The sequence below is a fragment of the Bemisia tabaci genome, chromosome 4 (genome assembly GCF_918797505.1).
Source record: "Bemisia tabaci chromosome 4, PGI_BMITA_v3".
Lineage (NCBI taxonomy): Eukaryota > Metazoa > Arthropoda > Insecta > Hemiptera > Aleyrodidae > Bemisia > Bemisia tabaci.
Genome location: NC_092796.1, coordinates 37853827 through 37867178, shown reverse-complemented (window position 1 = coordinate 37867178; position 13352 = coordinate 37853827). Strand labels below are relative to the sequence as shown.

General features: G+C 38.3%; 1 protein-coding gene across 1 annotated transcript in view; it reads right to left on the bottom strand.

Annotated features, from left to right (window-relative positions):
• LOC109031461 (limbic system-associated membrane protein) overlaps positions 1-4242 on the bottom strand; it is a 42825-nt gene extending 38583 nt beyond the window's left edge. The window contains exon 1 of the mRNA XM_072299804.1: positions 3890-4242. Within this exon, the coding sequence (XP_072155905.1) occupies positions 3890-3932 (43 nt within the window). The 5' untranslated portion in view covers positions 3933-4242. The remainder of the gene's footprint in view (positions 1-3889) is intronic.
• Positions 4243-13352: the final 9110 nt, after the last annotated feature.

Genomic DNA, 13352 nt, shown 5'->3' with positions numbered 1-13352 from the left:
TGGAAAACTACTTAACGTAAACTCCTAAAAATTTTCGTTGTTTGCCTTTTCCATGGAAAAAAAAAAAACTCTGTGAAAACCTCATGGAATAATATTGATTTGTTTTCCCGCAAAAAGATAAATAGGAGTGAAGATTTTTAAACACCTTTCTTAAACACATTTTCAAACGAGATATTATGTGGTTTGGTGGTTTCACCGTCGATATACATGTACCTCTGATACGTTGGTAATCAGTTTAAGAAAAATGAGAAATATATTTATCATAGTCGAGAGAAACTATGCACAAATCTCCTTAAGATAGTCTGAGAATAAAAAATATTAGCATCGTATATTCCGGAAAATGTAAAGATGATGAAATTGAAACCGCCCGGGTGCTCTTAAGAAGTAAACACATTAATAGCTCCTCCGCGATCTGTGACTGAGAACCCCTGGCTTGTATAAAACTCACGCTATGTTGCTTACAATCGTCGACTAATAAGGCGTGGATTCACTCAAAGGCGCGAAATCCTCTTAAATTTTAACAGCTTCGATGTTTCCGTCTTTTATCGTGAATTTCTGGTGGATTGTCATTCTTCCTTGATTGTCAGACATACTAGAGTAGGCAATGCTGGAGTAGACATTACGTGTTTGTGAAACTGATAAACTGCATACTTTAAATGCTGATCTGGTCGGTCAACTGTGACCTGCAGTTCAATAAAAAGTAAACACAGAAAGAAAAATGAAAATCTATGAAATTGATTTTGGTATTTTAACTTTCTTCTCATTCTCTTTCTTTCTCATAGGTCCATAATATGCCCTAACGCTGAAAATTAAATATATTGAACTTCAACATAATTTAATTGGTGAGCGTAGATGGGTCTAAGTCAGCCCGCGAGCTACATTTTAATTGTGTTTCCACTCACTTATCCTTTTCAGATAATCGGACAAAAGTTAATGGTAGTCTTTTCTTATAATTTATGAGTATTGATAATTTGTCATCCTGTAAAAAATTTCTCGTGAAAATTAATATATTTTATTTATTTATTTAAACTTTCCTATCATCACCCACTTATCGAAGAGGAACAGCAAGTTTGTCATTTTTGTTTAATTTCATTCTTAACCATTCCCCACATATTATGAATGATTCCGAAGCTGTTAAAAATGAAAGAGTTCAGCTTCGCACTCAAATTTATCGTTTTGTCCTTTTACTACCAAAATTAATGAGCAGTCCAAATCCTTAATTTTTGTAATACTCTACAACTAAAAACAACTTTTTCCTCTTATCCCACTATTCCCACAATTTCTAAATCATTCTTTTCCTGGCATTTTCTTTATGTACCCTCTTTCTTTCCTTGACTTCCCAAATGTTTATATTCCACCCCACTGCAGGTGCCACACAGCCAATAATTGCTTTGCAGCCGAATAAATTCTATGTACTAGTATACCATTTATTTATTTACACATTCATTCTTTCTCTGTGAACGAATAATGCTCACTGCGGTTACTCAACAATAGCGGCGTTTCTGATTTGAAACTGTCCAAATCGTGCATCATATTTTTTATCATCGAATAAAATGTGACACTTCTGGGTCAATGATAGAAATGCAGCTATTTTAACATGTGGGAGACGTTGCTGCCTATCCGCCAGGAGTGAAGGCGTTTAGAGCGTCTCTCTAAATAAGTGGGCAATCAAACGCTGATAGCATGCATACGTCAAAACTTGAAATAATTGGACCATGAAAGCACAAAAAACTTCGCCAATTATTATCACAAAAAATTGAGTGTATTTACATGAAAGGAGAGACATGTGTTTTACGTAGGGAATTTGAGGTAAATGGGCTGAGTTTCCTAAATTGCATCCAATTTTTGAATCTTTTTTTTTCTTTTTGTTGAATTAAAGCGTGTCGTCGGCCATAGATGAAAGGCGTTAATTTGCAATGCGAAACCGAAGAGAATAATTCCGTTCCTCATCAAAGAGAACGCAACAGGCAAATGCTATCGGGAGTAATTTGTAAAGATGATCGTATCAAAAAATAAATACAAAAAAAAAAAAAAAAAAAATCAGAATATAACTATTTTTTGAACTCATTTTGTTTTTTTTTGTAATTATATGAAACAGCTGTCAATAATACCTATTTAAACAATGAAGGGGAATGAATCCGACACTATTCAGACCGTGTTTTTTTAGAATTTGAATTGGAATCAGGGATGCAAGATTGACTGCATTATGTTTCCTTCGATTAACATAAGTTTTTTCCTTAATTTCCCACGGATTTTTTCTAATTATTTTTGAGCCGTTCTTGGCGATAGCCAGCGCCACCAGACAGAATAAATGTATGAATCGTTGGAATTCAGTCCAATGAATTGAATTTAAATTTTCCTCGTTTGTCTAACCATCCATCGATTAAGCAGAACGCGATTTTCTTAAATCAATTTCTAAATACCTTTACTCATAGGAATTGATTTTCATTCTTTATGTTTTAATGGCTAGATCGCCGACCGTTAGTTTTCAAAATTCTCTAAAATGTATTTGTACGCCAAAATTTTAGCTTAAAATTTACCAAAGAAACAAACAACTTTACAATCTCCTCCGGTAGACATATGTGTATACAATTTAATACCATTCGTTGCAAATAATTTAGTGCTGCTAAAACACGGCCAAATTCTGACAAAGTTACTTTACAACATTCCACGGTCATGTACCCATTATTTCTTGAAATTTTCTGGTTTTTTGCTACATCTTATAAAACATTTTTATTAAAAATTTCGGGTAATTAATTTTTCTGTCGCGTCAGATGAAAACGCTATGACAAATAAACAAGGTGCGGAAAGCGGAAACAATCGACTTACCTTTTTTTTTTTTTATTTTTTTTTAAGTGCATGTTTTCCACTACCATATCGTCTGCAATATCATTATCTGCTACCATTGCTCTTGAGTTTTTCGACAGTGAAAATACAGCAATGAATTTTGTTGTGCGGAAACATAGGGACAAGGAATTCTTTTACTAGGAGGCAGTGATTCAGAAGTTTCTGGTTTCGTTTTTTGGAAATATAGGAGACTGAAAATAATTCGTTTTTGAACCAAACTAAATCTATCAATCTCAATTTAATAAAAGTCACGGAAAATGATTTGAAAAAAAGAGAATAAATGAAGGGGGAAAATGAGAAAAGGGGCAAAAGGGGAGAAAAAGTAAGTGAAAATGAGAAGAATAGGAGGGACAAAAAGGGGATGAAAATCTAGAGAATTAGAGGAAGAATGCAACAGGGACAAACAAAGAAAGAAAGAGAAAAGGATAGGAAGCGGTTGTAAAACAAAGACAAATGGAGACAAAGGAGGAAAAAAGAAGAATATGGAAAAAAGAAAGAAATAAGGAAGAAGAATATCTGGAGGAAAAGGAAAAAATATGAGATAAAGGAAGAATTAGGGAGAAAAAGGTAGAAGTCCAAAGTTAATAGTCAAGAAGACGAATCAGATCTGGGGCCAAATTTTTGGAAAAGACGAAGAATTTCCACTAAAAGAGACCACAATAAATTGAGATTAATTGACGGATGTACCAAAGATTATTCGAAAATTCCATAATCGACGTTCAATGTACTCATTTTCGATAGCAGCCATATACTTTTAAAAAAAATCTGGATGATCGAGCGATTTTAGTTCATGCTTAAAAAAAAGTAAATAAATAAAACATACGTTACGTTTATTTTAAAACGTTTTCCCGCAGTAAAACGAATTTCTGGAGGTGTTTCCAAATTGAACCATTTAATTACTCTTTAATCCCGGTATTCGGTGGGCCCCTTTTATGGGGGGGTGTTTTGGCGATCCTCATGATGGGGGCACTGTAGCAAATTTTTTGCCCCCATCAAAAAAATAAAAAATCTTTAAGTCATGCATTAGTTCAAACCTACTGACCTGATGAGGAAAAAACCAGGGATAAGGCGGCAATGAAGAGCATAGCGGAGGGGTGCTCAAGGGAAAGGAACACGTGTTCACTGTTTAAGTTTAACTGGGGGGTGACTTTGCAGCCAACTCGCGATCACACCGGCTTGACTTGCGTCAACCGATGAATGCCCCCCCTCCTCTTCCACACTATCCCTTTCAAACCTCCACGGAGACCCGCTAAAAGCCAAAACACCCCTTTCCCTTGAGTCTTTCGACGGTGAAAATACCGCAATGAATTTTGTTGTGCGGAAAAATAGGGACGCGGAATTCTTTGAGGGTGAGAGGGGGATGAGGCGGTTCAAAGAACAAAAAACTGGGAACGGTGCTGGATTAGTCCAATGAATCTGCATTATGGTAGAATTTAAACGAAGAAATACACGTAAAAAGTATTGACTTATGGTCGATTTAAATTTAATTTTAAACCGAGCCTAACGGTTCAAACAATCTCAAATTTGTCATCGGAAGCTTATGGGAAATGTACAGAGAGACAAAAAAATTGAAAGCAACTAAAAAAGAAACTTACGAGAGTAGTAAAAATAATGTTTAATTATTTACTAATATCTCCGTTTCTGCAGCTTGTAATATTCTATACATTCGATCACATTACCAACTTGCGGGTAAAATGAAGTTCAAGCTGCAATCCAAACCTTATCGTTGGCACAGGTGTATTTTTTTACTTATTGAGTGAAAATTTGTCAGAAGGTATGAATCGTGCGGAAATTTCAGAAATAATTTTGACATGTTTAAACATGTTTGACATGGTATTTGACAACAATGCACTCACCAAGTTTTCGGAAAGTGAAAGTGTGTCGTCTGTGACGAGGCATGACAATCATTGAGCCCCCCCTGGAAATGAAGTCTGAACAATGGATTTACTTGACCTTCATATTTTATGGAGCTTTTTTGGCTGTTAACTCGCACGCGACAACCGTCTCGATTGAGTGAACTTATCTATTCAATAGTTTTACCACTTGCATCAAAGCCAAGTGTTTTGTCCACCCATTCTAAACATTATTGTCCACAATATCATTTTATTTCTAGCCATATTTTACGAGGCGTCGACAAAATCTACCGTAATCCATATACGCTAACCGACAGATGTCCCCTACCGGCCGATTTCCGATGAATAGTTCTCTCAATTTCTAACGAAACTTAAAAGTATCAAAATAAAAACCGCCTTATATAATACTCGTGGGACACGAATAGTTGCATAAATATACTATAGCCAACTTAGTCTACTCTTTGTAAAGCGAAAGCGCCTCCAATTTTGGAATATACAACACGCACAGGAGAGATACTGAAAGTAAAAGCAACATTTTAAAAAAATAAAATAAAAAAAATAAATAAATAAAACTTGCATGTAAAGTTGTATTAAGAACTCCTGGGAAAAATGTAAAAGGTTTGAATTAACGGCTGGGTCCGTTGGCGAAATTTTTAGGCTTTTATCCCTTGAACCCTTGAAACTGGCTGCCCAGTCAAATTTGCTCCGTTATAATTTCATCGATGGTTTAACACGCTCTGCAAAATGACTGGTGCGGAAATCTCTACAATCCTGTGATCCTAGGATTGCAAGCTTGCGGTGTGCACTGTTCGGAAAGGATGTACACCGGGTACCGGGTAGGTTCGACATCAATGAGAAGGAGATACGACTTGAGCGTGCACTGTGGTATACGCGCAATGCATGAAGTATCCAGCAGACTTGTAAGGCGCTACTATGCGCCGCGTCCTCCGTGATGTACGCGCAACGCATGAAGTATCCTGCGATCTTGCAAGGCGCTACTATGCTTCCGCTCCATGCGCGCCAGCCCCGCGCCGGCCGCACTGCGTTCGACGCAATTATTCAAAATTGAGGCGTCAACAGTTTTCAACTTTGGACGGATTTTGAAGTTTCTGTACAGTTTGTTGGTATTTTTGCCATTTCAAATGATACAACTTCACATAAAACTCAACTAACTTTCTTCTCTTCATTTACCCCTTTTTTTAAAAAAATAATTTTAAATAGGAGCATGCAAGTGAGACTACTTATACCTGTAGACTCCCTCGTTGCTCAGTGATGTACATTGAGATGTACATTTGATCTTTTAGAAAACATTTTGGTACTTGGAACTACAATTTCTGGCTCATCTCTAAAAACACTTGTGTTCGTAAGAAAACTAATGGTATAAACGTTGTTCCTAAACGAAGCCAGAAATTGTTGTCCCTCATAGCAAAATGAAGTTCATTTGATTTCGTAACGTAAGGTTTCGATTCAACGAAGCGGAGGGTATGGATCCAATCGACATGAATCGATCGAAAAATAAAAACGCAGACCGATCAACACCGATTCAATCGACAACCGTGAATCGATCGTAAAACCCGAGGACGATCGATTCGACACCGGTTTTTTTAATAATTTGTCGGTCGAAGTGGTGTCGATCGATTCACGGCCATCGATTCAGGTCGATTTAATCTTTACCCTCCTTTTGAAGCCACCAGTTTTAGAGTGAAGGTTTTTTGAGGGCTGGTCAAATTCATCCAAAAAATCATGATATATGCGACAAGCCCACTTATGAACTGATATGGTCCAAACTTTCTAGGGTCTTCACACATTTTTGGTGGTCAGATTCACGTGGAGGATTATGATTTGGGCCGCCGTTGGCCGGCCCTTTTAATTTTTGCGACCAAAAATTCAATCGCCTCCAGAATTTTGGAAGGGCCGATCTTACTTAGAGTCGCCGGTCCTCTTAGAATTTGTGCAGCCCACTAATTCTTTACGATGTCGCTTTTAAGATGAAATGCACTCAAAATCCCTTTTCATCACCCACTGTCCACTTGTGTTCTGTCGCCTCCCTCTTTTTGTTCTTCTTTTATTTTGTTCTCTTTTTCTTTGTTTCTTTTTCTCCTCGATCGGCTCACCGGCCCCACCGGGAGAGTCTCAATTTTCCGGTAGGCTAGTCCAATCATGGCCTTGTCCAATTATGTTGCTTAGATTATTAGCACAGAGTCCCTAAAATATATTATCCCTGTGAGAACCCCAAGGATCTATCAACTCATCAGAAATGGATTCTTCAGCATCTATCTCACTCGTAAAGATACCCTGATCAACACGGGAGGTATTGCTCCCCAGATGCGGCGACTCGCTCTATTTTGCGATACATTCTGTTTCGACCTATCGAATCGATGTTCGAGATTCTAGCCGGGATTGATTGGGGATAAGACAGAACCACTATCGATATACGTCGAGTAGCGTCCTAGCGTTTACCGGTGGGTCCCGATGCCACCGGTGGTCTATTGTTTTGCATCCCGAAGCCTCATTTCACTTTCATCCTTTCAAAAATTATTCATTCAATGTTTCCACTTTCCGACGCACCTTCTTCTTTTGACGAGCGACCCGGCATTGTCACCAATTTTGTCAAAAACCGCGTGAGCTCCTCCAAGTTCCTGCGGCATTTGCGTTTTTACTAGAGATAACTCTTTCATTCATGCCGTCACGAGGAAAAACGTCGTATAAACATCGAAAATTTGCCAAATTTCCCCCATTATAATATTTAATTTTAAGAAAAGTTATGCATTTATTTGACTGAGATTTTCAGATACGTGAAATCAAATTGCGAATGAAATTCTCTGACAAATTTGAAGGGGAATATTAAGAATTTACTCGGAAACTGTATATTTTGTCGAATAAATTTGGCCACATCCAACGACTCATATGACGTTCTTTCATTGCGCGGTGGTATTGTCGCTTCGCGACCAATGCGCTAAGTTACGCAATTCTAGCTTCGTTTAAAAATTCAGTCCATGTCGTCGATGGTCCTATGGACGAGCCTCGATTACGTAACCTGCTGAAAAATACGATTATTTGGATGCAGTGCTTAAACTGGTTCGATCGTAAATGTACGAATTAGATGGACTTTTAGTAGCTATTGAATATACCTGACCAATATTTCGTATGAGTTTGCTTTATTTTAGTAAAGACAACTCCTGCTGAACCTGGAGATTAAGTTATTGTATGGTCTGATGAGTGGATTATACGAAAAGGTCATTTCAATAGAGTCGTAAGTGTGAGTTAAATGCATGTGTGTACAAAATATCAGAAAAATCAGGAACGCACAATTTTATTCGATCAACTCGCTGAAACTTTAACTCAACGGTTTTTTATTTGTTTGAAACAAAGGTGATTTTTTGTTAAGCTCACTATTTCTCATGCAAATTGTTGTTTTAAATTAATCATCCGGGGGTGAGGTTAGTACCTTCTTAAATGCTCGATGCGATCCAGATAAGGAAATTCAGATTAATATGTTTTTTATGCAAGCTACAAAATAGATTAGTGCGTCCCCCAGATTGTGAGATTCAAAATTAATTCATGCCAACGATGATTGAATGAGGGGCTTGGAGGACAAGGCGCATAAGTGCAGCTTTTGCATAAATATGTACTTATGTTTTAAGTTTCGAAATTGTATGGATCCTCATGGCGGAAAAAAAGTTCAAACTGACTTTCTGATGCTTAAAAATTGAAATTTGGGAGCGAATTATATGTATTAACAGAATATGCATTAAAACTATTTTTACTTGAAATCAATAATAACTATTTTTTTTTCAAAAAAAAAAACACCTATGCACAATGTCCTCCGAGCCCTTTAAAAGAAGTATCAACATTGTTGCCGACTTGTTAGAACCGCCTTTGGAACTTACTACTCTCTCCAGAAGGTCGGAGTTTCATGCTTCCATTTCTTGGAAGCATCATCTGCTTATCCTTAGACTATTTTTCAAGGCGGTATAGACTCCTCAATAGGGCCATGCATAAGTATATTTTACATTTAGAAGTATCCATACATATGTATATTATCCTCTCAAGGTGAGGTTGGGTTCATTTTGCATGTGCCAAGACACTGAGGCTGGCAAAAACCAGAGGCCGAGTACGGACGCGCGGGGGCAGGCGGCAATGAACCCAAAATCAAAATCATCGGATCACTTATCAGTAAGTCCCGTGTATGACGGGGATCCCCAGAAACCTCGTCAAGAGTCACACAGATGCACCCTCCTGCATACTAATTAGCCGCGAGCTCCGGTGCGCTACGCTGTCAGACTTTTACATCTCCGTTTACAAACCGCCGCTCCGCGATACGGAGAGCGCCAAGCGCCAACTCGCATTTTTTTTACCTACCTATAGTGACTGCTATTTTATAGGCGTGTACATAGGAAAAATCGATTGTTGATTTAACAATTAAATTGTAAAATAATATGCCCGTCACGTTCTAAATGTACGTTTTGCAATAGTGGAAAGCGAATTAAACCATGTACCGTGGTTAAATTAGCATGTTTCGTATTGAAAAATGTACATTAAAACATGTCGGACACTTATTTTTACTACAAAATTGTTAAGTCAGCAATATAATTTCTCAGCTATCAGCATCATGTCCGTCAGGTAGATTATTTTACTGCGGTTAGTATAGTACGGCCCTCACCCAACAGAAGGAACGCTTGGTCTGACTTCTGAAGGTATCTTCTATAAGATTTTTTTTATGACATTATAAAAATCATTTTGAAGCTACTTTGACGTTCAATTCGGCCGTATGCAAGCTTATTTCCATTCTTTCTTATTGTCCTTTTCTTACTCTTCCTTCTTTTTTCTTCCCTCTTCTTTTATAAGTTCACGTCCTCTCCTCGTTCTCCGTCGTTCCTCTTCGTCTCTTTCGTTTTTGTCCTCTTCTCTTTTTTCTTCCTCCACTTATTCTAATCCCTAGCCTCCTTTTTTTCTCTCTCCTTCATTGTCTTCCTCTGTGTTCCTCTCAATAGCTATCCTTCTCATCCTCTTATTTCTCTTATATTTTCATCATCATACCTCTTCATTTTTTCCCTTTAAATTTTCTATTTATTCTTCGTTTTTCCCTCTTTTCAAGGCTTATACCTCTATTATACCTCTATTCTGGACTACATTTTGCAAATGAGAACCAACAGTTCTGGTTCAGTTTAGAAACAACGTAAATACCATTAGTTTTTTAGTGTTTTTACAATAAGGCAGAAATTATAGTTCCTAATTACAAAATTTAATCCAATTTTCAATGCGTCTTCATCCTGAGTATATCAGAAGACCGAAGACTAAGATTTGCCGGACTGAGGTTAATCCCTCCGGAGCCGATATTTAGGCATGTTCTGGCAACGCTGCACGTTCCTCATCTCTTTCGACTCCTTAGACGCAGACGGGATGACACAATGCCTCGTTATAATTTTTCTTCGTGACCTTTATTAGTATTCGTTTCGTGACAAATTTTTGAAGGCAGTCGCTCAGACTCCGGACTCACTTTCGAGGAATTGTCACACGTTTCCGATTGTCTAGATATCGCGTGAATGGAGCATTGAGCTCGACGCAACGGGAGGACCAGGGATCCGCCGGGGAGCAGACATTGAGCTAATGTGGAGGGGACATTGAGCTAATGTGTTCGCGGGAAACGTGCGGTCATAAAAAGGCCACACAAGTCAACGGATTTATGCGTGCTCTCCCGAAAAGCTTCGAGTTGAAGGAAATCTTCAAGGTCTTTTCCAACAATATGACAGGAGCTAACAGTGGCGTTCTCTGCGGGTATGTTCGCTTGGGAAACAAGCTGCTTCCCTGAAGATATATTGTTCTATTAATTACGACCCTTGATTTTAACAATAATTAGAATTAATGGGTATGGATGTGAATGACTCAGAAACAACTGCTCATCTAGACAGTCTGAAATTCTCTTCTAACTTTACAATATGAGTAAGAAATTCGCAAATTTTAGCAAAGGGATACTTTAATTTAGCTGATTCATACCAGTGGGCTGATTACCTATTGGATTTGATAAACAAAACTATGTAAAAAGGAGGTCAAAGAGGAAATGAAGCAATTCTATCGGTCAAAACATGGGTGCTTGCAATGGACATAGGTGGTAAGGTGGTGCCTTAATAAGCATTATAATTTTTTATGTTTACAAGATCCATGTATAGAATCTTAATGTTGTACATGTTTATAAAGAAATAGAAATACAATGCAAATTAAATAAAAACAATTTACAATTTAAATTGAAAAGACTACTAAGTGAACCTTAAAAAGCCGTTAGTTTAGTGTGTACTAACTAACGGTAACCTATAGGCGGCAATTCAAGCATTGCAGGTTGCATGATGGTTGCAACGCAACTTAATTTTATCATGAGTGCAGATCAACCCTCCTCAAATTCATGTTTTTTCTCTCGCAGTTAATTTTACGATAGTTTCAAAATTGCGCCGATGGTGCCGCGAGTGAACTTTTGTTGTTGTTGTTGGGGGCCAGGGGTCACCCACACAAAAATCTGCGCAAACGCTACAGACTTCAAAGAAATAAGCCCCCTAGCGCCGGGTCATGCCGTCTTGGCGGCAGTAATTGAACGATGCGGCCAACGGTGAGGTGTCTATCCGGTGCCGCACTGTTAAATCGAGCCATCAAATTTGACAAGGTCACGCAAGAACTGTAACAATCAACATAAAATGATGAAAAATTAGAGTTACTGCACATTCGAGTCGCGCATAAATCGGAACACTTTATCCATTTGATGGAATGAAGTGTGTGATTGGTTGCAGAAGAATGTCACTGCATGTCTATATAGTGGAGTGGTTTGTGCGCAGGAGCTGGCTGCACCACTGCATGTAGCACAACGGCGTGACCATGTCAAAAGTGACCTGAGCCAATGGTATAATACGCACTCTTTGTATACCCGACTAAAGCTAAGCAGAAAGTTATTAATTTTCTTACGGATACAGATAGGTACTCTGGTAACTTTTACGGGTGAGCCACGAAACTTTTATGTTACTGAAGAGAGCAGTGACTTCAAGAATGATGTCTCAGAAAAAGCACGAAGAGGAGTCCCACTGATAAATTTTCAGAAAAAGGAGTTTTCCGATGAATCTGTGTTAGGACACGCAAGCATGTAAAAAACATGGGATTTTAACATATCACAAACAAGTTAGAGGTCAGTAGAAAGAGAGGCAAAAGACAGCAGAGGATACAGATTTCTTACGGTATATAGTGTGTACACACTGCTGTCTTAGCGAAAATTTCTTCAAATTTTGTTCTCATACTGTACTATCTTACAACTTTCATTTTTACCCATGAGAGGAATCTCGCGGTTTCAGCGGAATTATTCGCAGATCAGATTAGATCAGTGGAAGTTCAGTTTTGGCTGATGGCGTGTCAACTGACAATTCAAGCCTGGACGACTCTCTCTACTTGTTGGAAGCGCATTACTTAGAGTTTCTTCTTATTTTGATCTTGCTGTACATTCAATTAATATTTTGTACTATGTGTATTTTATGTGTATTTGCGGTGTAAACTCAGACCGTCTTGGGTAGGGGATTGTCACGAAAAAGAGATCAGTGGAAGAAAATTCGATTTTGACAATTTTGGCATTACTACTCTCTTTAAAAAAACTCGGTATATTTTGCGTACACTGGAAAAAAAAACACATTGGATCTAGACTCAAGACTCTTGAAAACATTGACAAGAAAAAAATACTCTTGATTCAATCAGATTTTTGCTGAAATCAAAAGGAAATCCGCTTAAATTAAGAGGCTTGGTTCTTAATTTAAGCAAAAATCCGATTGAATCAAGAGTAATTTTTCTTGTCGATGTTTTTAAGAGTCTGGACTCTAGATCCAATGTGTTTTTTTTTTTTTCCAGTGTAGCATATCCTCCTCATTTCTAGCTTTTGGACTTGCCCGAATAGTTCGAACGACCTGACCGCACGTTTCACGCGCTCGCGAAACCGACGCCAAAGCGAAAAGCTATAACACCGGTCAGCTCCTAATCTGCATTTTATGAGGTGACGAGTTGCATAATTCGGCCCTATTGAAACTGCATCGGCCGACGCCTCTAATTGGTCGCTGACCGATTCGGTTAGGTTAATTTTCCTTTTTGCGGGCGCCTCTTCGCCATGAATGGACGGTCCGTTGAATCGGCGCCAGACAGCGCGGCACGCTTTTAATCACCGCGCGCAGCACTATGACGATTCAACGCATCCCGGTGCGCAAGGCCATGCTGCCTGATGTACAACTTTTCAGCGGTTCACAGTGCGTCGTTTTCCTCACGAAAGAACGTAACTCCTTTTCAATATTGCCAAATTTTTATTCGCAAATTGCATCGTTACCAAAGGAATCTTTGTCGTTTCTCACTGAAAATTTCAGCGATTTTCCTTCTGATCTCGCGCAAAATCAGGAGAAATTTGGACCAAAATTGCACGGATACAATTTTGGACAACATTTTATCTGATTGAGTCAATTTTGCAACCTTGGAATGGAGTTGTGTTCCTTCGTCCGGATAACGACGAATGGTGTACAAAGACAAAGGGTGATCCGACCTTATTTTGCAATGAGAGACCACTTTTTCTAGCTCGTCTATAAAAATACCAACCTGAATAAGAAAAAAAAAAAAAAAGGTTTTTTCTTTTTTTGTCACGGA